Below are 27784 nucleotides of genomic sequence, written 5' to 3'. Positions count from 1 at the left end.
TAAAGGTCTACAGAATGTAATAAGATTCTTAATGGCTGGGTTTCAGGTCCTCATAAAAAAGGCCAACATTTTGCTAATGACATACAGTTACAAGCTGGCACAGCTAAAAATTCCATAGGCTGTACCAGGCCATGGTGGTACATGGTCACGAGCCCAATCAGCTGTGGTGGGCACAGGGACGGAGGCTCAGTCTTCACTGAGATACACAACTTACTGTGCTTCAGCACTAGGGGCACCTGGTTATTGGATTTTTCATAATTAACACAAGGGGAGAGCATTTGTGTATGGGAAATAGGCAAGAACATGCTTGTTTTCTTGACACCTTCCATCAGATAATTAAGTTATGACTAAACAGTCTGCTACTCAACATGAGTATCTCAGGTTTATTGCAATACTGAGCTATTTTCTGTTTCCTTAAGTTCATATTTGTGGTTTGGCAAGTAGATTTGGGAATGGCAGATTTGCTCCTCCATCAGCCCCATCTGGGGTCTTTTCTCAATTCAGGATCCAGCAAGAGCTTTGAAGATCCCATCATCTCTTAGCCTGCTGTATTGTCAATGGCCAACCAGTCTGCACATGCAGAGAGAAGACATCCATTCCTGCAGCTGAGAACACACACACACACACACACACACACACACACACACACTCCTACCCTACCCTGTCATTATTCATTGTCCATAGCATCTTCTAACAAAGGAGGGTGATTCCAGCCAACACTGTATCCCAGAGCACTTTGCACATGCTTGCATCAGGGCATGTGTCTCATAAATTGAAAACTGCTTGTTTCCGTGTCTGTTATTTAGACCGCTGTAAATGTCTCTTTCATTCTATTACATATGAATTCCATACCTTCTTTGTTCTAGGCGCGGAGATAGAGAGGTGAGCGAGACAGACAAGGTTCCATTCTAGAGGGGGGAGGCTGACAAGTAAAAGAAAATAAGCTAACTAGGTTTTCGTGCTGATAGTGCTCCTGCAAACATGGTGAACAGTCCTAAAACCTGCCAAACTTTCTGTAAGAAGTGTGGCTAGCACCAACCCCACAAAGTGACACAGTAGAAGGGCAAAGATTCTCTATATGCCCAGGGAAACTAGCGTTATGACACGAAGTAGAGTGGATATGGTGAGCAGACTAAGGCGATTTTTTGGAGGAAGGCTAAAACTACAAAGAAGATAGTGCTGAAGTTTGAAGGTGTTCAGCTCAACTGCACGTCTAAGAGAATGCTGGCTTTTACAAGATGCAAACGTTTTGAACTAGAAGGAGATAAGAACAGAAAGGGCCAAGTGATCCAGTTCTAAACTTCATCTTGTTTTATCATCAAGACAATAAAATCTGGAGGTTATGTTCAAAAAAAAAAAACAAGCTAACTAGATAATTCCTGGTTGTAGAGATAGGCTATTGACAGCAGAAATTGGGATGGAGTGACAAAGGATGAACTGGGGAGGGATGGGCCACACTTGCTTAGATAGGTTTTCCCCAACTATCCTATCAAAGGGGAAGACAAGAGAAAACCTGCGGATGAGAAGGGGCCAGTCACCTGAAGAGCTGCAAGGAGATCATCCTAGGCAGAGCGGACAGCCCATCATTATTCACGAACAGAGAGAAGTCCAGCCCTTTACCCTGCTTTATTTTTCTTCATAGCACTTAACTCTACGTGGCTAATATACGTGCTTGCACATACGTTTTTCACATATAATTTTATCTATTGGCATACCCCAAAAAAACCCAAACCCATTAGCGATCCTACAAGACAGTGTAGAACTGCCCGTAGGGTTTCTGAGGAGCGGCTGGTAAGATTCGATCTTTTGATTAGCCGCTGAGCTTTTAACAACTCTGCCACCAGGGCTCCACATATTGGCAAATATATGCATAATTGTGTGTATTTGCATGTACTCACATACATACACACACACATTTCATCTGTTTCTCCATTAGAATAGTAAGTTCCACGAGGACAGGAACTTTATCTTACCACTGCCACATCCCTAATACTTTGAACAGTACGTGGCACTTAGTGTAGTTGTTGTTGTCAGGTGCCCTTAAGTCGGTTCCAACTCATAGCAACCCTATGTACTACAGAACAAAACACCACCAGTCCCACGCCATGCTTATAATCGTTATGCTTGAGCCCATTGTTGCAGCCACTGTGTCAATCCATCTCATTGTGGATCTTCCTCTTTTTCGCTGACCCTGTACTTTACCAAGCATGATGCCCTTGTCCAGGGACCGATCCCTCCTGACAACATGTCCCAAGTATGTAAGATATAGTCTTGCCATCCTTGCTTCCAAGTACCCTTCTGGTTGTACTTCTTCCAAGACAGATTTGTTCGTTCTTTTGGCAGTCCGTGGCATATTCAATATTCTTCACCAACACCACTATTTGAAGGCGTCAATTCTTCTTCATTCTTCCCTGTTCATTGTCCAGCTTTCACATGCATATGAGGAAATTGAAAATACCATGGCTTGGGTCAGGCGCACCTTAGTCTTCAAGGTGGTATCCTTGCTTTTCAACACTTTAAAGAGGTCTTTTGCAGCCGATTTGTCCAATGCAATGCATCTTTTGATTTCTTGACTGATGCTTCCATGGGTGTTGATTGCAGATCCAAGTAAAATGAAATGCTTGGCAACTTCAATCTTTTCTCAGTTTATCATGATGTTGCTTATTGGTCCAGTTGTGAGGATTTTTGTTTTCTTTATGTTGAGATATAATCCATACTGAATGCTGTGGTCTTTGATCTTCATTGGTAAGTGCTTCAAGTCCTCCTCACTTTCAGCAAACAAGGTTGTGTCATCTTCGTAACATAGGTTGTTAATGAGTCTTCATCCAACCTTGATGCCCTGTTCTTCTTCATAGATTCCAGCTTCTTGGATTATTTGCTCAGCATACAGACTGAATAGGCATGGTGGAAAGACACAACCATGACGCACACCTTTCTTGACTTTAAACCACACAGTATCTCCTTGTTCTGTTCCAATGACTGCCCCTTGATCTATTTACAGGTTTCTCATGAGCACAATTAAGTGTTCTGGAATTCCCATTCTTCGAAATGCTATCCATAATTTGTTACGATCCACACAGTCGAGTGCCTTTGCATAGTCAATAAAACAGAGGTAAACATCTTTCCAGTATTCTCTGCTTTCAGCCAGTATCCATCTGACATCAGCAACGATATTCCTGGTTCCAGGTTCTCTTCTGAATCCAGCCTGAATTTCTGGCAGTTCCCTATCAATATACTGCAGCAGTTGCTTTTGAAAGATCTTCAGCAAAATTATACTTGCGTGTGATATTAATGATATTGTTCAATGATTTCCACATTCAGTTGTATCACCTTTTTTGTGAATAGGCATAAATATGGATCTCTTCCAGTCAGTTGGCCAGGTAGCTGTCTTCCAAATTTCTTGGCATACACAAGTGAGCACTTCCAGCACTGCATCCATTTGTTGAAATTTCTCAATTCCTGGGGCCTCGTTTCTCGCCAATGCCTTCGGGGCAGCTTGGACCTCTTCCTTCGGTACCATCAGTTCCTGATGATATATATGCTACCTCCTGAAATGGTTGAATGTTGACCAGTTCTTTTTGGTATGGTGACTCTGTGTATTTCTTCCATCTTCTTTTGATGCTTCCTGCGTTGTTTAATATTTTTCCTGTAGAATCCTTCAATACTGCAACTCGAAGCTTGAATTTTCTCTTCAGTTCTTTCAACTTGAGAAATGCGGAGCGTGTTCTTCCCTTTTGGTTTTCTATCCGCAGTTCTTTGCACATGTCATTATAATACTCTACTTTGTCTTTGCAAGCCACCCTTTGAAATACTTTTACTTCATCATTTCTTCCTTTTGCTTTAGCTACTCAACGTTCAAAAGCAAGTTTCAGAGTCTCTTCTGACATGCATTTTGGTCTTCACTTTCTTGTCTTTTTAATGACCTTTTTCTTTCTTCATGTATGATGTCCTTGATGTCATTCCATAACTCATCTAGTCTTCAGTCATTAGTGTTCAACGCGTCAAAGCTATTCCTGAGGTGGTCTCTAAATTCAGGTGGGATATACTCAAAGTCATACTTTGGCTTTCATGGACTTGTTCTAATTTTCTTCAGTTTCGACTTGAACTTGCATATGAGCAATTGATGGTATGATTCCCAGTCAGACCCTGGCCTTGTTCTGACTGATGATATTACGCTTTTCCATCATCTCTTCCCACAGATGTAGTCGATTTGACACCTATGCATCTCATCTGGTGAGGTCCGTGTGTATAGTCATCACTCATGTTGGTAAAAAAAAGGTATTTGCAATGAAGAAGTCGTTGGTCTTGCAAAATTCTATCATTTGATCTCCAGCGTCGTTTCTATCATCAAGGCCATATTCTCCAACTACTGATCCTTCTTTGTTTCCAACTTTCACATTTCAACCACCAGTAATTATCAATGCATACTGATTGCATATTTGATCAATTTCAGACTGCAGAAGCTGATAAAAATCTTCAATTTCTTCATCTTTGGCTTTAGCAGTTGGTGTGTAAATCTGAGTAATAGTCGTATTGAATGGTCTTCCTTGTAGGCATATGGATATTTTCCTATCACTGACAGCACTGTACTTCAGGAAAGATCTTGAAATGTCGTTTTTGACGATGAATTCAACGCCATTCCTCTTCATTCCTGGCATAGTAGACCATATGATTGTCCCATTCAAAATGGCCAATACCGGTCCATTTTAGCTCACTAATGCCTAGGATATCGATGTTTACGTGTTCCATTTCGTTTTTGATGATTTCCAATTTTCCCAGATTCATACTTCATGCATTCCATGTTCCTACTATTAATGGATGTTTGCAGCTGTTTCTTCTCATTTTGAGTCACGCCACATCAGCAAACGAAGGTCCCGAAAGCTTGACTCCATCCACTTTATTAAGGTCGACTCTATTTTGAGGAGGCAGCTCTTCCCCAGTCATCTTTTGAGTGCCTTCCAACCTGAGGGGCTCATCTTCCGGCACTATATCAGACAATGTTCTGCTGCTCTTCATAAGGATTTCACTGGCTAATGCTTTTCAGAAGTAGGCTGACTGGTCCTTCTTCCTAGTCTGTTTTAGTCTGGAAGCTCAGCTGAAACCTGTCTGTCATGAGTGACCCTGCTGGTATCTGAATACTGGTGGCATAGCTTCCTACATCACAGCACCGCACAAGCCCCCACAGTACGACAAACTGACAGACATGTGGGGGTGGCACATAGTAGTTGCCGTAAAAATGATTGTTGGATGGATGGATGGGTGGACAGACAGATGGATGGGAGTCAAGTGTAGTCAGTACATAGCTGACAAGAGGTGAGGTAGGTGAAGTAGGCAAACATCAGATCATTAGTCTTGCATGCCATTGAAAAGGGCCTGGTTTTCTCGCCAAGCGCATGAATCCTGCCCTGCTCCTGATTGCATCCCTAGCGCCCAGCACTTCACCTGGCCTACAACATGGTGGTTAAGAGCCTGGATCTGGAGCCTGGCAGCCTAGGTTAGTAACTTTGGCAGGTCAATGAACCTCTCTTGCCTCAGTTTACTCATTTATAAAATGGGAAGAATGATATCTTCCTTATAAGGTTGTCAGAGATTGAAATGGGTTGCATGTGTACATGCTTAGAAGAGTGCCTGGCACAGGGTAAGAGGTGTAAGTGCTGGCTATCATGTAATATACCACACATGCAGGGTCTATCTCTCCTGTTCCCTGTTTTGTTCCACCATTTCTAGTGTGTCTGGCACATAGCAGGTGCTCAATAAAATGTGTTGATTTGAATAGTAGAAAAAAACAATTCTGTGCCAGGTTCTTCACTAGGTGCTTCAGTGTGGAAAATAAATGGAACCTGGTCTCTACCTTCAGCCATGAAGACTAGGTATTTAGATGGCTGTCTCCCACACAGCTGGCTCTAGGAGGAGGCACAGCTGGCCGTTTCTCCTCTCTTCCAAGGCCTTCCTTCACATTGACAACCTTTGCAAAGCACAGTCACCTGAACAGTAAATGGGGGGCAGTTTTCCACAACCCAGCACAGAGTGCACTCATCTGGAGATATTCCTCCAGGAAGTTATGCTGACAGTGAGGACTTTTTGATCATTTGGTTTGGGGTACCTCTGCACTGATCTCAAATGCTATTAACAAGTATTAAGAGTCTTACACCAAGATCCACCTTTACTTCTTCCAACTACATCACTTGCTACCTGTTCTATCTGTTCTACTTTACATTTCCTAACTGAAACCTTCAGCATTTGCAAAACCAGGAAATCACTCCTTTTAGGGACTCAAAGAGAACGCTGTGAACTAGAAGCTATAACAATTCCAATAGTCAGGTGGCAAGGACAGTGACGATTCTATATATCTAGGGTTTTTGTTCACATGGTCCAACCACTGTAAGTTGGGGAACTGACCAGATGCAACTCAGAAACACAATCCTCCATGAAAATTCAAGTTATTCCCTCCCCTCAGCTGGATTTCTGTCACTTTTCCAAGTTTTCCACGGCATCTTTGAAGGGAAAGTCATGGACAGAGCAATGGAGGGAAAGATTGTGACCCTGGCTCTGCCACCAGCCAGCAGTCTGTAACCTCATGTGGGAAATGAGGGTGTCTCTGAGATTTCTTCCAATGTGGGGTTATACGACCATGCTCTCCTCATTTCAGGGGCCAGGAAGAATCACCTTCATTTGGCCTCTTTAATTTACTCTGAAAGTTTCCAAACTCTCCTATCACCTTCCAATCTTGGAATGTCTGTGCTGGAAGTAATCTTGGAGATCATTTAATCTCCTTTTAATAGATGAAGGAGCTAGTTCCATAATAACAGGAGACCTGCTTCTCTAGGCTCTGACCTTCAGTATCCAGCACACTTCTCACCCCTTACCCCACCCCACCACTTTGCTGTTCTAAAATGCTGCAGATCCCATAATGGACACTGTGCTTGTGGCCCCAACATCCCTTCCTTTCCCTCATCTCGTGTAACAGTCATGTACTAAGATTCTTAACAGCTGGGTTTCAGGAGGAGGGGAGGATTCACCTGGCTCATGGCTCCAGAAGTCAGCAATTCTATCTCCTACCCTGCCAAGGAGCCTTGGCCTAAGTCACTCAGAGCATGGCATTCTCCTGGCCAAATGGATGGGCTAAAGAATGGAATTTTTACTGGATTTAGATGAATAAGCTAAGAGCCAATGTTTTTTGAGGGCATCTAGGAATGAAAATTCTCCCTCTTGAGAGGGCTACTAGAGCCCAAATATCTATTCTTTCCAAAAAGTGTAATGTTTAGATATAAACCATGGAAACGCTACAACCATTTTGCCACCATGAGGAAAGCTAAGCTAGGGATAAAGCAGATACCACAAAAGGCAGGGGAGAGACATAAAGGCACTGAGTGTTTGATGACACTGCTGAGCCACTGAATCAAACCAATCTTGAAACTCACCTTACATCTCTACCTTCTATTACTTGAGTCAATGAATCCCCTTCATTGTGTAAGCCAGTTCACAATAGTAATCTGTTACTTAAATTCCCAACTGAGAATAAATAAATAAATAAAGATAGAGAATACATATATACACACATACATACCCATTGCTGTCGAGTCGATTCTGAATCATACCGACCCTACAGGACAGAGTAGAATTGCTCCATAGGGTTTCCAAGGAGCGGCTGGTAGTTTCAAACTGTCAACATTTTGGCTAGCAGCTGTGACTCACCGTAGCTCTTAACCACTGTGCCACGGGGCTCTATGTATGTATATGCACATACATATATATCTCCCTGGGTGGTGAAAATAGTTAACGCACTCGATTACTAACCAAAAGATTGGAGGTTCAAGTCCACTCAGAGGGTGCCTCAGAAGAAAGGCCTGAAGATCTACTTCCAAGAAAAATGAGTCATTGAAAACCCTACATGGAGCACAGTTCTACTCAGACACACAGATGGGGTCGCCATGAGTTGAAGTCGATTCAACGACAACTGGTGTGTGTGTGTGTATATATATATATATATTCATTTGAGTCAAATAAATAGCAAAACATATTTAAGAGATAATCAGGGAAATTTGAATACTGGCAGAATACTTGCTGGTATTATATTAAGGAAGGAGCCCTGGTGGTACAGTGATTAAGTGGTTAAGTGCTCAGCTGCTAATTGAAAGGTCGTCTGCTCTGTGAGAGAAAGACAAAGACGTGGCAGTCTGCTTTCATAGATTACAGCCTTGGAAACCCTATAGGGCAGTTCTACTCTGTCCTATAGGGTTGCTATGAGTCAGAATGACTCAACAGCAATGGGTATGGATTTTTTATATGAATTATTATTAATATTTTTAGTTGTGATAAGGGTATTGCGGTTATGTTTTTAGTAAATCCTTATCTTCTAGAGATACATATGAAAATATTTACAGATAAGACATAATGTCTCAATTTCCTTTAAAATAATCTGAGCAGGGGACTAGGGGAATGGGTGGATGGCACAAGAGAGGCCAAAAGCTATTCATTGCTGAGGCTGGGTGAGGGATCCATGGGAACTCATTATACTATTCTATTTTTGTGTATATTTGGAAGTTTCATAATAATAGGGTTTTTGGGTTTTTTTTTTTTTTTTAATGGATGGAAAGAGCTCAAAGATAAAGAAGAGTCTAAATTATTTGCCAAAGTCCTAGTGTAATTTCCAGGATAGCCTGCTTACCCAAAATGACACTTTTTACATAAATTTCCCCAAGTAATTACCTTTATGGAATACTTCCAGTTGACTCATTTTCTTTCCAAATGTTACTGGGAATTTCTGAAACACAGGACAAGTGCTCTTTCCACAGGGCTACATTAAGAAGTTTAATTCACAGAAAAATGCTAGATAAACTCATATCAAATATTAAATGGATGGGCTATGCACAATATAGGAGTTCCCGGGTGGCTTAAATTGCTAAGCACTCATCTACTACCCTAAAGGTTGGCTGTTCAAACCCACTCAGAGGCATCTCAGAATACAAGCCCGACAATCTGTTTCCAAAAGGTCACAGCTTTGAAAACCCTATGGAGCAATTCTACTCTGCACACATGGGGTCGCCATGAGTCAGAATCGACTCAACAGCAGCTAATAACAAATGTGTAATGTATTTATTGCTGTTGCTGGAATCTAAGTCTTTAGAAACTTACTTACTGTAATTTCTATCATCTTAGTAGGAAAAGACCATTCTCAGCCCAACACCAAACCATAACGAAAGATTTAGCTACGTAAAGAGCAAAATTTTAGTAGATTGAAGCCATTGCCTTTTCTTATATAACACACTGAGGAAGGCATTTGCCATATATGACAGAAAAACAGTATATATATATATATATATATACATATACATATACATATACATATACATATACATATACATATACATATACATATACATATACATATACATATACATATACATATACATATACATATACACCTCTTCCAAGTCAGTGAGTAAAAAAAGAAACTAGCACCCGTACAAAAAAAATTGGCATTAAAATCTGGAGAGATATTCACAAATCACATAGCATAGGGTTGCGAGATAAAATACAAAATGCCAAGTTACATTTGAATCTCAGATGAACAACGAATTTTTTTTTATTTGAGACATAATTATACTAAAATATTATATGTTCCTTATCTAAAATTCAAATTTAATTGGGCATCTGTGTTTTTCTTTGCCAATTCTGGCAACCCTTAACCAATAGCCAAGAAATCTGAGAAAATGATCAACCTCATTCACAATCATCTGGGGAGAAAAAGTACAATGGAAAGAGCAGAGACCCAGGACAAGCAGAGAGAAGCACCAACACTGTGAGGCACAGGCAAAGAGAAGGAAGAAGGAAGGGCCTGCAGCTGGCCCTGGGCTGGGGGGGCCCCCCTTCCCCACCCCCTGGAGGCATGGCCTCGGGGAGAGGCTTGTCCTTGGGGAAGGAGGTGTGCCTCTGGGAGAGAAGTTTTGGCCTCGGAGGAGGAGGTGTGGCCTCGGGGGAAGAAGCACCACCACAGGGGAAGAGGTGTGGCCTCCAGGAAGGAGGCATGATCTCAGGCTTTCAGGAGGACAGGAGGAGGACAGCCAGCAAATACAAAAGGTAGGGAGGAACCCTTGAAGAAGTATGGCTTTTATTATTTGTTATTAAAATTTTGTGATCTATTTAAATATATTTTTTATCTTTTATAAAAACTTATTAGAAAAACCAAAAACAAACCCATCACTGTCGAGTCGACTCCAACCCACAGCCACCCTGGAGGACAGAGTAGAAATGACCCACAGGGTTTCTGAGGAGCAGCTGGTGGATTTAAACTGCCAGCCTCTTGGTTAGCAGCCACAGCTATTAACCACTGCGCCACCAGGGCTCCAAAAACTTTATTATGTATTACTTTTTTTAATATGTACAAAAAGGAATTTAAAAATCCATGTACTCACCACCCAATTTAAAAAACATAAAACATTACTATCTCAATCCAAGCCCTCTGTGTGCCCCCTCCAACACATTCCTCTCCCTCCTTGCCCCCACACCCTAGATAATCACTAACCTGAATTTTGTATCTATCATTACCCTTAATTTTTTCATACATTTTAAACATGTATGCACCCCTAAACAGTACAGATATGTGCTGCATCATGTCCATTTGGGCAATGTCCTACCTCATATAAGTCCATGCTACCATAAGGTTATAATAGAGTCCAGAAATCCTGATCAAAGAACAGGACGTAGCAGATGTACTGTAGACCGTACCTGTCTCTCACTAGCCATCTGGTCCCATGGGGCAGCAGGGGGAGAAGATCTCAGTGCCTATCCAAGGCTGCCTGTCCCACAGCATTGACCTCAGGCAGAGACCACGCAGATGCCACTGGATGCTGCCCCACTCAGCCAGGGTGCCCTGTGCATCACGCACAGTCCACGGATGGCTGCCAAGCAGTCAGGGCTGCGGTGGTGGTAGGAGGAGGAGCAGGAAAGGCCGCTGGGGAGGAGGCAGAGGAGGAGTGGGCAGGGCTGGAAGACTTTAAAGCCCACTAAGGGGCAGGGAAGGTAGACAGCGAGGAAGGAAGGGGAGGGAGCCAATGGTATGCCTGGAGGCAGCTGGACCGGGAGCCACAGTGGGCGCACCGCACCTCTCAGAGACCTGAGGGCAACTACTCAGGCCCAGTCGCGGTAGTGGAGCCAAAGTTTTCCCAGAGTCCTTCAGAGCAGTCCCTCAGTGCAGCAGCAGTGGTGTGGGTCTCGGGCCTGCTCAGTGATCGTCCTGTGCACCACTCTTCTGAATATAATATGGTGTTCACACGATGTCCAAATCACATAACATGCTACTTTACAGAATGTATGGGCACACATTAAGCGAAGCATACTTGTATATCATTTTTGCATGTTTTTAGCCTTTATATAAATAGTAACATAATTTATGTATTCTTCTGCACTTTGCCTTTTTTCACTCAATATTTTGATTATGAAGTTGATCCATGATAATGAGTATGACTCTAGATTAGTCATTTTCAGTGTTGTGTTGTTGTTAGTTGCTGTCCAGTTGGTTCCAACTCATGCCAATCCCATGTGTGCACAGTAAAACTGCTCCATAGGGTTTTCAAGGTTGTGGCCTTTATTTTCAGACCTGTCTTCCAAGGCACCTCTGGGTGGATTCAAGCTGTCAACTTTTCAGCAAACATTGGAGTGCCACCGAGGGAGTTCATTATTAGGATATAACAAAATTTATTTTTCTCTTCTCTTGTTGATGAACATTTAGGTAGTTTTCAGTTTTTTACTAACACGTAAAATGGTGCTGTGAACATTCTTGAACACATCTCTTTGTATAAAAGTTAAGTGCGTTTCTCTAGGATATATACTGAAGTGGAATTCCAAGGTCAAAGAATGTGTGCAACTTCTACTGTAATTCTACAAAGTGATTGTACTAATTTATATTCCCAGCAGCAGCAAAAAAAAAAAAAAGAATACATTTTTTACAGTTATGTCCTGCTGAGGTTAATTGAAAGCTCTCCTTTGAAAGCAGACTCAGTTCAAACCATGTCGGAAATGAGCAGAAGGCCTGGTACAAATAGTTACTAGCCCAAAAATCGCCCCAATATGAGGAGAGGCCGACTGTGTCAGATGTGAACTGAATCCAAGGGTGACTTGGTATCAGGTTGGAAGGAGGCAGGTTTCAGGGTTGTTTTTGAATCATGCCTGTTCTAATCTTTATGACTGTCCTCTAAGACTAAAAGATGCTCATTGTAAACAAAATTATTTTATTGATTACTAATATGCAGCTCACAGAAAGGGAACATTCCCATGATAACTGCCATTAACAGCATGACATATAATTCACCCAACTCTTCTATACATAAACCAACTTTTTTTTTTTGCACAAAGGGACCATACATTCTGGTTTGCATTTTACTTCTTTTTACTGTCCAATAAATCTTCACAAGGAAAGAAACGATCTATCTTTATTGAAAATTCAATAATTCAATAAACGTTTACTAAGCACCTGCTCTTGGGTAGAACAGACTCCATAAAGAAAATTAAGCAACTCCACCATTAAGATTCACACTCCAAAGGAAAGAAACTAACAGACACAGGTAATAATAATGGCCCCCATTTATCAGGCACCTTCTACATGCCAGGCTCTGTACTAAAAAAAAAAAAAAATGCCATTGAGTCAATTCTGACTCATAGCAACCCTATAGGATGGAGCAGAACTGCCCCACAGGATTTCCAAGGTTGCAATCCTGTGGGGCAGTTCTGCTCCATAATCTCTATGGAAGTGGGTTTTTAATCTTTATGGAGAAGCACTGGTGGCACAGTGGTTAAGAGCTCAGCTGCTAACCAAATGGTTGGCAGTTCAAATCCACCAGCCGCTCCTCGGAAATCCTTTGTTGCAGTTCTACTCTGTCCTATAGAGTTCTTTGAGTAGGAATCAACCCGACAGCCGACAGGTTTGGCTTTTGGTTTTTCAGACTTGATGGAGCAGACTGCCACATCTTTCTCCTGCAAAGTGGCTGGTTAATTCCAGCCACCGATTTTTAGTTAGCAGTGAGCATTTAACCACTGCATCACCACAGCTCCTTGGTACTGTAGTAGATACCCTTAATGAACGTGGCAGGCAAAATAAGGCCCCCAAAAGATGCCTAGACCCTAATCCCCAGAACCTGCATGTTATGTTACATGGCAAGGGGGGAATTAAGGCTGCTGATGGAGTTAAGCTTGCTAATCAATAACCTTAATATAAAGAGATTATCTTGGATTATCCAGGTGGCTCCAATGTAATCATCAAACCAAAAAAACCAAACCCGTTGCCATCAAGCCGATTTTGACTCATAGCAACCCTATACGGGGAAGAAGGAAGCAGAAGAGTTAGAACCAGAGAGGCAGTGTTATTAGAAAGACTCAACCGGCCATTACTGGCTTTGAAGATGGAAGAAGGCCATTAGCTAAGGAATGCAGGCAACCTCTAGAAGCTGGAAAAGGCAAGAAAATGGATACTCCTTTAGAATCTCCAGGAAGAAATACAGCCCTGCTGACACCTTGGTTTTAGCCCAGGGGGCTCCATGTCAGATTTCTAACCTCCGGTACTGTATGATAATAAATGTGTGTTGTTTTAAGCAGTAAATTTCTGCTAATTTGTTACATCAGCTATAGGAAACTAATACAATTAACGATATTGCATTTCTTCCTCACCACACCCCACAACATAGATGCTGTGATCTCTATTGGACAAAGTGGGTGTCTTAGGCTGGGTTCTCTAGAGAAGCAAAACCAGTAAAGCTTATAAATGTATAGCTAGAGATTTATATCAAGGAAACAGCTCACGCAACTGTAGAGGTTGGGACGACCCAAGTCCTCAGATCAGGATAGAGGCCTGTCCCAATTGACGGAGCCACAGAAGCTGGTGAACCCAACTTCAGCAGGTCAGACAGCAGGTCACCCGCTCACAGGCTGTGAAGGTCGAGGAATTCCCTAGGTTGGCAGGCAAGACTGCAAGGTTTCTCCTGATTCACGTAGCTGCAAGGGCTGGCAAACACAAGATCGGCAGGTTGGGGAGCAGGACTCTTGCAGGCTGTGAAGATTAATCAATTCCAAGATCGACGGATAAGCTGCTAGCTCAAGTCCCAAGAACCGGAGGTCAGACAAGAGACAGCTGCTGGATCCAGAACAAGCCAACAACCTTGGCAAGGTAAGCAGGAAGTAAGCAGGTGGTGGAAGGTGGAGAGATGAAGGCTGAGGGGGCAGTGAGCCACCACAGGCCCCACCCCAACCAGTACCACTCAGCAGATTTCATCATGGGGGTGATTACATATCAAATTTCAACAGAGAAGTGATCACAACATTATACAACTGCCAAAACACTGAGAATCATGGCCCAGGCAAGTTGACACACAGTCTTAACCATCACAGTCCACCCCTTGTCAACTTGGCATCTGTACCAATCTCTCCAAACCATACATAATCTCTGAATAAATACAATTATGAAGTCATACTTTTGCCTAACAATGATACAACTAACACATATACAACCAGAAACACAGTAGCCCCACTTACATCTTATATTTTATAAGTGAGAAGCCAAAGAAAACAAAAATATCTGATGCACATATACAAAGCAGAAATATAACAATTACAGTCCTCATTACTGCAACTAGTCACCTGGCCATAACTGGTATTTAGAACTACCTTCTTCCACCACCCATTCCATATTCCCTTGCCCTCAGCAAGCACCTCAGCTGGTCATGGTTCTTTGCCTGGTGGGGTGACCCAAACCTTCATTCCTGAAAGGTCTGGGCCATTAGTAGTCTTGTCAGAATTGAGTTGCTGTAGTTTTTCACTGACTTTAATCACAGGACATGGTAGTACTAAGATACGCCCTAAGGGATATCCTGTATTCCAGACTTTACCTCCATTATGTAATATACGTCCAATTTCCTCTTGGTAATCAAGATCAATCAAACCAGCCAATATGGTAACTCCCTTCTTTGTCTGTTGATCCAGAGGCATAAAGAGCCCAAAGTGGCCAGGTGGCATTCGTAGCTTCCAGTTCAATGGAATCAGTGATGTGTCTCCAGGTGGGAGCATTCCTCCCTTTGGAACTAAGACCTCTAGGCCTGCAGAGCATAATGTTTCAGGGACAGGGAGCAAAAATCCTGCAAGTGATGCCACTCCTACTTCCATCCCTTGATTACTGGACCCATGAATCCTGGCTATGGGAGAAACAGCACCATATATTGAACACTGGTTTAGAGTATATACAGCCTCCTAGAGAACACTGTCCCAACTCTGCAAGGTACTGCCACCTAGCTGGCACTGTAATTGTGTCTTTAAAAGGCCATTCCATTGTTCTATCAAGTCAGCTGCTTCAGGATGATGGGAACCATGGTAAGACTAGCGAATTCCATGAGCATAGGCCCACTGCCACACTTCATTTGCTGTGAAGTGAGTCCCTTCATCAGAGGCAATGCTGTGTGGATACCATGATGGGGGATAAGGGATTCTTTAAGTCCACAGATGGTTGTTCTGGCAGAAGCATGGCATGCAGGAAAGGCAAATCCATATCCTGAGAAAGTGTCTATTCCAGTAAGAACAAAATGCTGCCTTCTCCATGATGGAAGTGGTCCAATGTAATCACCTCAAGGGATGGTGCCATATCAGGGACTCAATGCTGGTCTCTGCTGCTGGCAGATTGGGCACTCAGCAGTGGCTGTAGTCAAGTCAGTCTTGGTGAGTAGAATTCCATGTTGCTGGGCCCATGCATAACCTCCATACCTGCCACCATGGCCACTTTTGTTCGGGAGGGAGTAGATGAGGAAAGAAGATGACTGGTTTCCACAGAATGAGTCTTCTTATCCACTTGATTGTTAAAATCATCCTCTGCTGAGATCACCCTTTGGTGAGCACTCACATGAGACACAAATATCTTCATTTCTTTGGCCCATGCAGAGAGGTCTATCCACATACCTCTTCCCCATAAATCCTTGTCTCCAATTTTCCAATCATGTTCCTTCCAAGTCCCTGACCAACCAGCCAAACCATTGGCCACAGCCCATGAATCAGTATACAATTGCACATCTGGCCATTTCTCCTTCCAAGCAAAGTGAACAATGAGCTGCACTGTTCGAAGCTCTGCCTATGATATGATGAGGTGAATGTTTTGCATGTCACAAGGATGTGATTTTGTGGAGGGCCAAGGGGTAGAATGTCATGGATTGAATTATGTCCCCCAAAAATGTGTGTATCAGTTTGGCTGGGCCATAATTCCTGGTATCCTGTGATTGTAAATCCTGCCTCTATGATGTTAATGAGAGAGGATGGGCGGCAGTTGTGGTAGTGAGGCAGGACTCAGTCTACAAGACTGGAGTGTGTCTTGAGGCAATCTCTTGAGATATAAAAGAAAGAAGTGAGCAGAGAGACAGGGAGACCTCATACCACCAAGAAAGCAGTGTGTCCTCTGCACCCGGGGTCCCTGCACGAAAAGCTCCTAGTCTGGGGGAAGATAGATGAGAAGGCCAACGGAGAGAGAAAGCCTCCCCCTGGAGCTGACACCCTGAATTTGGACTTTTAGCCTACTTTACTGTGAAAAAATAAACTTCTCTTTGTTAAAGCCATCCACTTGTGGTATTTCTGTTATAACGAAGACAGTGGGGAGCTAAGGATCTAAGAAGTTAAATTACTAGCCCAGACTCCAGGTGGCAGAGCCACATACAAACTCGAGTCTGTCTGCCTCCAAAGCCTGTGTTGTAGCCGCCCCACTACCCTACTTCCTACAGTCAGGTGGAATGCAGGGCAGACAGGAACACACGCCATCACAGGGCAAGCAGTACACAGCAGTGGAGAAAACACTGCCTGGGGTGAGTCTGGGGGCCTCTGTGGAAATAGCATTTGAGCCTTTCCAATGATGGGTAGGATTCTGACAGATGGAGATAGGGAGGGGAAGAGAAAGGAAGAGGGGTCAGGAAATGCAAAGTGATTTAGTGCCCTTGAAGCCTGGGCATGTGGGAGTATCTAATGAGAGGTAAAGCTAGACATCTTGGTTAGTGACCAACACTGTCCAATACAATAGCCCCTAGCCACAGATGGTTCTTCATATTTAAACTTAAATTAATTAAAATTAAATAAAAACTTCAGTTCCTCAGTGACATGGATCACATTTCAAGCATTCAACAGCCACATGTGTTTAGTGACTAACATACTGGACAATGCAGATATAAACATTTCCATCATCGTGAAAAGTTCTATTGGACAGCACTGCAGATAAAGGGAATTCACTGGAGTTTTGAGCAGGGCAGTGGCACTAGGTACCTGAAGGAGTGGTTCACGTTCTTTTACAACACTCCCCACCCTACCCCCTTAGGTATTATCCACTTTTGTTTCCTCTCCCCAGGGGCTTTGCAGAACTTTTCCATGACAGGTGCACAATACAAAAAAAAAAAAAAACCTTGCCATTGAGTCAATTCCAACTCATACTGACCATACAGGACAGAGGAGAACTGCTCCATAGGGTTTCCAAGGCTGCAACCTTTACAGAAGCAGACTGCCACATCTTTCTCCCATGGAGTGGCTGGTGGGTTCGAACCGCCAATCTTTTAGTTAGCATCCATGCACTGAACCACTGTGCCACCAGGGCTCCTTAGATGCATAATAAGCATCACAAAAATCATTTAAAACTCCACAGCACTGTCCTGGAAATGCTTAACCTGTTACCATCAACTCATAGAGACCCTCTAGGACGGTGTAGAGCGCCCCCATAGGGCTTCCAAGCCTGGAAATCTTTACGGAAGCAGACTGCCACATCTCTCCCTTGCGGTTAAGTGGTAGAACTCTGACCTTCCATGGGGGAGACCTGAGTCCAATTTCCAGCCAGTGCACTTCATGCATAGCTACCACTGTCTGTCAGTGGAGTTGTGTGTTGCTTTGATGCTGAACATGTTTTCAGCGGAGCTTCCAGACTAAGACAGACTAGGAAGAAAGGTTTGGCAATCCTCTTTCAAAAATCAGCCAATGAAAACCCTGTGGATCGCAAGCGTCCAATTCCCAACCCATTTTTTTTTCATGGAGATAGTGCAGGACAGAGCAGAATTTTGTTCCGTGGTGCATGGGGTCATCATGAGTCAGGGGCTGACTCAGTGGCAGCTAACGACAACAGTAAAGCCTTATATTATAGAATCAGATCAATGCTGTAGTTCAAAATGATTTTTAAAGAATGGGTGGTGGTATACTAGCTCATACTTGCAGGGTATTTGACGGGTTTCAAAGCACCTGAAACACATTATCTTACACAGAGTGCTCTATCCTGGTCCTCCTCTTGGTAGCACGGGCTCTACTGAGACAGAGCAACTGTGTGCTGCCTCCCCCACGGGCCAGGCCTGCTTTGTGCAGGCTGCCCTACTTTGGCTCAAAAAAAGGGAGGCTAAAATTGACTGAGGCAACATCTGGAAAGTACACAGAGCTCCACACCTAACAAGATTAATGTCTGCCAAAGGTAAGATTATTCTGAGATCTAACAACTGAGTTTGGAATGATGTCAGATGCAAAGGGAAGCCCATTTCATTGGTATAATGGCTTATGTTGCCTTGGGGTCTTCATGGGCTGGCTGGGAGTGTTCCTTGAGATCCAATTCTCTTATCCCCTCGTTGACTCATGATCCGTGCAGAGCACGTACTGTACAATGCTAACCCTGTTTGGCAGGCCTCACAAGCAGCTCCAATCAATTTCTCATCAGCAACTCAACCCTTGTCCTCTCCCAAACAGCGCTGCAGTGACAAACGTGGAAGGAAGGGGCCCCCCGCACTGACACACCACCCCCCCCCCAACCACCAGCAATGCCAGCAACTTGGCTGCCTGAACAATAAATCTCTATGTGATCTGCAGAGAAAGGGTGCCCTGTACCTGCTAACAGGGCCAAGCTACCCCTCCCCCAGGGCCTGCAAAGGCGGTGAGGGGAAGAGGTTGGAATAGAGACAGGCATCAAATCAGAAAACAGGCCTCCCCACACTCTACACCCACCCCACCCCTGCTGGCAAATAAGGCTTCTGACCCAGCCTTCAGCCAGTGAATTTTTCTACTCCGCAGGGCTCAGCATTCAGGTGCAGAGAGGAACCTCCAGAGCAAGGGAGAGGGAGGGCTGCCCGCTGCCAGCTCGGCTTTACAAATGAGCCCTTTGGCCAGCCGATGTGGAGATTTCCGCCAGGGCCTCAGGCCTGCTCTGGGTCTAACCTGCCAATAAACAAAAGCCAATATTCACTCCCCAGTGTGGTGTTTTAGATAGGGCCACATGCACACCTGGAAAGGGGAAGACAGAAGGAGGCAAGGCCTCAGGTGCAAAGACTGAATTAGTCATCTTAGCTTCAGGATACACTCAACACTGGTCCATGCAAGGCCCACTTTTGTTTTTCATTTAATCATTTCTTAGATCTTTAATAGTGGGCAAATACCTTTAATCCCATCTGCTCCTCCCCCCTCAAAAAAAAAGCTAAGATAGACCCTAACTTACACTAACCATCTGGTTTCCCCACCAATCCACCCCCTGCCTTGCCCTACCCTGGTAACCATTGCCTTGAATCTTAGGTCCATTACTACCTTGCTTTTCTTTTTATGCTGTTTTGCTGCAGCCATATGTGTCTCTAAATTTTTAATTTTCATTATTTTTGGCTTAGAAAGATGCATTTCCTCTACTTACTACCTTATTGCTAAGATTCATTCGCGTTCTTGCATGTCATTGTTGTTCATTTGTTTTGACTGAGTATAATTTCCAACTGTGTGAATACATCACAGTTTATTCATCACCCTCCCACTGGTGGGCATCTGGGCTCTTTCCAGGCTGTGGTATTGTGAACAGAGTTGCACATGTCTCCTTGCTAGACATGAGTTTCTCCAGGGACATAAACCCAGGAGTGGAATTGCTGGGTCATACGAAATGTGAATGTTCACATTTAGGACATAATATCAAAATGTTTTTCATTTTGCTTTCATTTCCTGGAGTCTCTAAGATAGTTGTTTCCTCTTCCTGTCCCCTTCAATTTTATTTTTAACATACCCCATGTTCGCAGAGATATAGCAACTCTATGTTGTTGTTGTTGTTAGGTGCCGTCGAGTCAGTTCCGACTCATAGCGACCCTATGCACAACAGAACGAAACACTGCCCAGTCCTGAGCCATCCTTACAATCGTTGTTATGCTTGAGCTCATTGATGCAGCCACTGTATCAATCCACCTCGTCGAGAGTCTTCCTCTTTTCCGCTGACCCTGTACTCTGCCAAGCATAATGTCCCTCTCCAAAGGACTGATCCCTCCTGACAACATGTCCAAAGTATGTAAGACGCAGTCTCGCCATCCTTGCCTCTAAGGAGCATTTTAGCCATACTTCTTCCAGGACAGATTTGTTTGTTCTTTTGGCAGTCCATGGTATATTCAATATTCTTCATCAACACCACAATTCAAAGGTGTCAACTCTTCTTCAGTCTTCCTTATTCATTGTCCAGCTTTCACATGCATATGATGTGATTGAAAATACCATGGCTTGGGTCAGGCCCACCTTATTCTTCAGGGTGATATCTTTGCTCTTCAAAACTTTGAAGAGGTCCTTTGCAGCAGATTTACCCAATGCAATGCATCTTTTGATTTCTTGACTACTGCTTCCATGGCTGTTGATTGTGGATCCAAGTAAAATGAAATCCTTGACAACTCCAACCTTTTCTCTGTTTATCATGATGTTGCTCATTAGTCCAGTTGTGAGGATTTTTGTTTTCTTTATGTTGAGGTGTAATCCATACTGAAGGCTGTGGTCTTTGATCTTCATTAGTAAGTGCTTCAAGGCCTCTTCACTTTCAGCAAGCAAGGTTGTCATCTGCATAATGCAGGTTGTTAATGAGTCTTCCTACAATCCTGATGCCCCCTTCTTCTTCATAGAGTCCAGCTTCTCGTATTATTTGTTTAGCATACAGATTAAACAGGTATGGTGAAAGAATACAACCCTGACGCACACCTTTCTTGACTTTAAACCAATCAGTATCCCCTTGTTCTGTCTGAACAACTGCCTCTTGATCTATGTAAAGGTTCCTCACCAGCACAATTAAGTGTTCTGGAATTCCCATTCTTCCCAGTGTTACCCATAGTTTATTATGATCCACACAGTCAGATGCCTTTGCATAATCAATAAAACACAGGTAAACATCCTTCTGGTATTCTCTGCTTTCAGCCAGGATCCATCTGACATCAGCAATGATATCCCTGGTTGCATGTCCTCTTCTGAAACCAGCCTGAATTTCTGGCAGTTCCCTGTCGATATACTGCTGCAGCCGTTTTTGAATGATCTTCAGCTAAATTTTGCTTGCATATGATATTAATGGTATTGTTCTATAATTTCCACATTCGGGGGTGGATCACCTTTCTTGGGAATAGGCATAAAAGCAACTGTATAAAAATGTTTAAATCAGGTTTTTAGCCTAATGCCTGAGTAGCATCTCAGGTAAATCACCCACATGAAAGAGAAGGGCATCTTGTCAGGCACACAGACCATAAGGAGAGCATCTATGCAGACACAAGCACCCACCCTGGTGCAGACACTGAGGCAGGCTAGTGAAATGCAAGCTGACAGTCTAGAAGCTATTTCACATTTGACAGATATGAAAAATATATAAAAGGATTAGAATAGAGCTACAGATTCCCCGTCCAAGTTTCCTTGTTCAGTGTCTTCTCCCCTAAGCCTCCCATCGCCACTTCACATACCCACATACACACGCACCACACCCCACACCCCCCACACACCACACCCCCACACCTCACACACACACTGCACCCCCACACCCAACACACACCGCACCCCCACAACCCACACACACACCACACCCCACACACGCATCACATCCTCAAACCCCACACATACCACACCCCCACACCCCATACATGCAGCCCCCTCATAGCCCACATTATACACCCCATACACACACACCTCCACACACCACACCCCCACACCCCACACACACACCACACCCCCACATCCTCACATCCCACACACACACCACGCACATGCACCCCTCACACACCCCATATTCCACACCCCCACACGCACATCTCTACACCCCACATACCACGCCTCCACAGCCCACACATGCACCCCTTACATACCCCACATTACATACCCTATACACGCACACCTCCACACCTCACACCTCACACCCATACCACATACCACACCCCCACACCCCACACACACACCACACCCCACACACACATCACACATACATGCACCCCTCACACACCCCATATTCCACACACACACACCTCCACACCCCAGACCCCACACCCCTGTACCCTACACACACACACATGCACACACATCTTTAATTAAAAAAAAAAAAGCAGAAGCCTAAAAATGGGAGAGGGGAAACAGCTTGTAATTAACAAATTTCAGTGAAAGCAGGAGTCCAAGCTGGACATCACTGAACAGTCCAGTTCACGTCAATGAATTATTTACCATGTACTTTACAATGCGACAAGCACACTGATGAATAAGACCTCTCTCACGTGCCCTCAACGGGCTTGAAGTTTGTTCACTTAACAAGACAGGATCATGCATAGGTGACAGAGTGGCAGGTTAATGCTAAGATAAGGATGCTGGCTTGGTCTCAAGGTCCACATGGTGGCAGGATTAAGTAAAAGTTAAGAACACAAGTGGACCAGACACAGAAGTTATCAAAGATGAGAAGTGATCCCTTATAAGCAAAAGGGTGTTCTGGGGGAAAATCCCCGGACAGTGATGTTGAAGCTGGGTTTTGCAGGATGAATTGACTAAGGAGGAGAGAAAACAAATCAAGAATATACTTAAAAGAATTAAATCTCTGACTCTAACTTCTTGACCTTCCCATTTTCTCCTAATTCTCAAACTTCTTCAATCTCTTTCCTGCCCCTCCTCACCCCCAGCCATGCTAAAGCAAGCACCGAAAAGTGGAGCTTCTCAATCACTGTTATGCACGCGTTATCTACATTTATTTATTTGCTCATCCCACAAACTCCAACAAAGTAAATCCCCACTGGGAGTCTACACTGTGCTGAGCTCTGGGGATACACCACTGGGCAAGGTGAGCACGGTTCCTGCCCTCACCCAGCTCCCTGTCTCCAAGGGCAGACGGGGGATTAAACAAAGACCTAACCATCAGCCGGATTCTCAGCCTGGGACAGCCCTTCCCCCATCCCATCCTCCCCTGAAACATTTTCAGTAAATTGTGCAGGATTAAAGAAATGACTGCCTCCTTCGTAATTAAAAGAATCCTGACCAGCATCCCAGGTAGCACAGCGTTCAGAGCTGAGAGACCAAAAAAATCAGGTGCTTCCTACATAATAGCCTCCAGTCTGATACCTGATAGCTGCTGGCTTCCAGAGTCAAACAAATGTCAGGGACTTTATGAAGGCCGGAAGCAAATAAGGGAGCAAGGATTGGGGTCTAGGCCTCAGGGGAGCTCAATTAGTGAGCCAGATAAAGTTAAACCAAAAGGGCATGTTCTCAGTTTCCTAGAAGCCAGCTGGAAAAGATGCCAATCCGTAAGCCTCTGTCACTCAAAAGATTAACAGAAGAGACCTCGGGGTGCCCAAAGGGAATTCTGAAACCAGCCAGATGTGTCTGCTCCTCCTGTGATACCACCACTCACAACCCAGAGCCACACATCTGGGGCCACCAAGAAACCATAGAAGAAAACTGGAGTCTTCGGGGATATGCTGAAACTCAAACACATCACCTTTTAGTGACAAGACGCCAAAAAGTGTTGTTCATCACGCTCTCTTCCAAACAGACTTGCCTGGTTCCTCTGGGTTCAGCATTTTCTCATGGAGCCATCTCTTCTTTAGAGCGGGGACAGTATCACTGGTTGGATGAGCACTCCCTGCAGCTGCTCGGTGGTGTGGAAAGCACACAGCCTTTAAATCCAGACAAACCGGAATCCGGATCCCAGAGCTACACATGCACCACAAGTGACTCAGGCAAGTTGCTGGGCCTCTGAGTCTCACATCCTCATCAGCAAACTGGCACTAAGACAGGATGACCCACCTTGCACGGTTCTTGGAAACAGAAGAGATCATGTAAAGTGCCTAGCCCAGATGTTCATAAATTGTCTCCTATAAATGTAACCAGGTAACCACATGCTCAGGACAGCAGCTTCCCCCTTGGTACTTTCTAAACACACTTGTGTGTCTGTGTGTGCGTGACAGAGAAAGAGAGAGCAAGCAAGAGAGAGCTCGCGAGCTGCTGGGCCACACACAAGCCCATGTACAGTTCCTGTTTATGCCCCATCACTTCTATCAAATTGATAAATTCAAAGACGCTGGAGAGAAATCTAACTAATGTCTCGGTTTTCCTGAGAGCCGCTAGCTTTGCCCTGAACACTACTTCCTCTTGTCCAGGAGGCAGGGCAAGAGAGCCATATGGCTTGAGACACTAGCCATGGCCAGCAGCAAATGAGCCCCCCACCATTTGTCTCCGGGCCTCTCTCCTTTCGACCCTCATGTGGGCGGACATCCAGATTTCAGTTGGGGCGCTCTGGTCTGCGTCTCTGTCTTGACTGTTCCTAATTATTGGAGGGAACACCGTGGCTCGCCTGACCTCAGAGTTTAAGAGCTGCGAGCCCTAATATCAAACCAAGCAGCTTCGTTTAAAAGGCATCCTCATCTGCATTCATAAAAGTCACTCCCCCGAGCCCTCCCTGCCCCAGCTTTGGGAATGCCTGCTGTCGAGGATTTATGACACGCCCTGGATCTAATCTGCCACACTTGAACTGCCGCTGTTGTACATCTGGTCACAAAAGCAAGAGCCAGCCCAACACGGGACAAACACTTTTCTTTTCTAAGTGGCTGCAACACTGATCTCACAATGATAGCGGAGCTTGAGGGTAATCAGCCCGGCATCTGGGCAGTCATTAAGACTCCGCAAGCTTCGCCAGGCTTTTCCTCCACACACGACTGCTATAAAGATGACTCTCAGAGAGCAAAAGCTCTGAAGAAAGAACCTGCCATCTTAACAGGTGGTAATCGGGCAAGGCAGGAGAATATCCAGGAAAGCGCAAATTGGCAGAGGAGCCAACCTTCTTTTCACAAAAATCCTAGCTACCTTCACAGGGTCTTGCACACTGCCTGCTGAGGCAAGCAGCTATCTTGAGGGACGGCTGCTCTGACATAAACTGATTCGTGGCTAGAGATTAGGGTTGCTGTTTGGGCAAATGATCCACTAGGTGGTTTAAAAGTACATTTTTTAAGGCAGTGAAATTCTTTCTTAGATCAATTGGGGGAAGGAGAGGGAGCAGTAATCGAGAAACGAAATGAACACAATGCTTGTCGGTTCCAGGAGAGTCTACAACGCCCTGGACAGCCCGTCCTGTGCACAGAATTGGCACATTTCAGATCGTTTAAAAACGCCAGTCAGACCAAGGTTCAACAAGCAGTTCAACCTCCCAGCACCGAACCCCGGGAGAAGAGACTCTCGAACGCAGGCAGCACAGCGCTTCCCTCTCCACCACCTCACCACAGTCCCCCACCTCTACCCCTCCTTCAGGGCCGTGCCCAGCACAAGGGCGCATTAAAATTATCTGCTGTGGGTTTTATGAGCAGCGATCGCTTTTTAAAACAACAACACAAGGTCCTTGTGTGGCTCGCGGGTAACCTAAAACTCCCCAAGCAGCGCTTCCCCCCCGCCGCCTCCCAAGAACGCCAGCGCTCGGGGACCGCCAGGGCGCAGCGGGAGAGCACAGGGAAGCCCTACTGGAGCCGAGAGCGTGCTCTCTCGGACGCAGGAGGCACCTCTGAGGGTCTTGGAGCAAAATGCCGTGGGAGAGAGGTTAGGAAAGAAAACTCACTCGTGACAGTTCGGGGTCGGGGCGGGGGCGGTGCTGCAAGAAAGGAAAGGGGGCAATGGGAGAAAAATTCATTGCAGCAATTTCGCCAAGAAACCCGCAAGGGACTGGGTAGTAGGTGGGGGACAGTAAGTTCTGGCACGTCCCTCTTCCCTCCCCCGCCCGGGAGGGTGAGGAGCAAAGCGGCCGCAGTCTCCCTGCTCAGGTGAACGCGCAACTGGGGACGCAGGGCGCGCGCCCCGCCCTCGGGAATCCACCGGCACGCAGCTCCCGGCGCACTTACCCTGGGGCCGGTGGTGCGGTGGCCGGGAGCCGGGGACAGCTGCACCAACACGAGCAGCAAGTGGGGCATGAGCAGACGGGCACAGCGCGCGGGCAGCATGGTGCCAGCCGGGCAGGGCAGCGGGCTGGAGTCGCGGGCTCCGCGGGGAGCACACCAGCGCCTGCCTGCCTTTCTTCCTTCCCTCGCGGGCCCTGGCGGCGTCAGGTAGCAGGCAGCGGTCCTGCGGCGGCTGCTGGCGGAGGCTGCGGTCAGAGGACACCGTCATGAACTGCCCAGAAGCAGAGCTGAAGCGCGAGCGTGTGCTCTGCGCGCGGTGCCTACTGCGCTCGGCCGGACTGCGGCGGCAGCAGGTTGGACGCAGAGCCCGAGCCATGGGAATTCCCGTTATAAACCCCCGGTGGGGCGGGGCGGAGCCAGGAGGGCGTGATTGACGCCCCGACAGGCCTGTAGCAGCTGACCCTCTGGCAGGTGACAGCCAATGGGAGAGAGGAAAGAGTGGTGGTTCGGGGTCCACCCTTCCCCCCCACACTACCTCCACCTAGTAGCGAACCCCGATTGTTCCGCTGTAGCGGATTCTCGGAGGAATCGGGATGAAAAGTAACTTTCTCTTGGCCCTTCTGTTACCAGAAGCCTAAGAGAGCTCCTGCAGCCTTAACCTACTAGAACATCGACCGGCTAACAATAAATAATGCTTTAAGCACTGGCGGTGCAGTCGTTATGGGCTCGGCTACTAACCAAAAGGTCAGCAGCTTGAATCCATCAGCCTCTCCTTGGCAACGCTAGGGGCAGTTCTACTCTGTCCTGTAAGGTCGCTATGAGTCGGAATCAACTCGACGACAAAGGATTGTAATGGGTTTGAGCATGTTATAGCACAACCACATGCGTTGTCACAACAGCCCCGTGAAGCAGGCGGGGGAAAATGCTCCTAGCCCCACTTTTCAGGTGAAGATGCTAGGGAGCAGAGGCCCGAGAACAACTGGGAAGTTGCTAGGCGACCCCCGCAATGGGTGGCCCATGATCAGCCTTAGGAGTGGGGATGGGCATGTTCACTTCTTTCGAAGAAGCTCCCTAGGGGTGACAGACCCTAAGTCCTACAGAGGCTGACCAGGCAGAAGTCACAAAGGAAGAAGGGGGAGCAGGCGCTAGGCGTGGGTAAAAGGTAGTGCCCACCCGTAGCCCGTGGTGGCTCTGGAGCTGGATGGCCAACAGGGTGTCCTTCTGTGGCCTGGGAGCCCTGGGTGTCCTGACCACTTGGAGACAACAGCCCAGCAAAACGTCCAGTCAGATATTGGAGTGCTCTGTCCAGGGCTGTCTCCTCAGGAACACCTTGGAGCTGGTTTCAGCTGCTTCAACCAAGGACCACGGTAGGCTGCACTCAACCCAAGAGCACATGGTTTGTCTTCTTATGCAGAGCAGGACCCCTTTTGTGTTTACTTCCTTCAGGACTGGTATGTGCCACCCACTTCAGGGGAAAGCCTCCTTTTCTCCAACCAGATTCTAAGCAACCCAGGGTTTAATAACTCCTCCCGGCCTGGGCCTGAGAGCCCATGTGTATGGGTTCGCTCTGCTCCCTTACCGCTCCTCTCCAGGATTAAACGTACAAGCTTCCCACCATACTCCTGCATTCAGACCTGCCAACTCCCCAGACTGCCCTCTCCAGCCTCCACACTGCACCCAGTCATCCTCCTAAAAAG

General features: G+C 45.6%; 1 protein-coding gene and 1 pseudogene across 6 annotated transcripts in view; one reads left to right on the top strand and one right to left on the bottom strand.

Moving 5' to 3' along the window:
* Positions 1-26429, bottom strand: part of SMOC1 (SPARC related modular calcium binding 1) — a 176603-nt gene extending 150174 nt beyond the window's left edge. For all 6 annotated transcript variants that reach the window (XM_064292641.1, XM_064292642.1, XM_064292644.1 and 3 more), the window contains exon 1: positions 26091-26429. In XM_064292641.1, coding sequence (XP_064148711.1) covers positions 26091-26189 — 99 coding nt within the window. In that variant the 5' untranslated portion in view covers positions 26190-26429. The remainder of the gene's footprint in view (positions 1-26090) is intronic.
* LOC100663689 (large ribosomal subunit protein eL42-like) lies at positions 889-1716 on the top strand (annotated as a pseudogene).
* Positions 26430-27784: the final 1355 nt, after the last annotated feature.

The sequence above is a fragment of the Loxodonta africana genome, chromosome 10 (genome assembly GCF_030014295.1).
Source record: "Loxodonta africana isolate mLoxAfr1 chromosome 10, mLoxAfr1.hap2, whole genome shotgun sequence".
Lineage (NCBI taxonomy): Eukaryota > Metazoa > Chordata > Mammalia > Proboscidea > Elephantidae > Loxodonta > Loxodonta africana.
The sequence above is the reverse complement of the archived record's forward strand: the minus strand, read 5'-3'. Positions and strand labels throughout refer to the sequence as shown.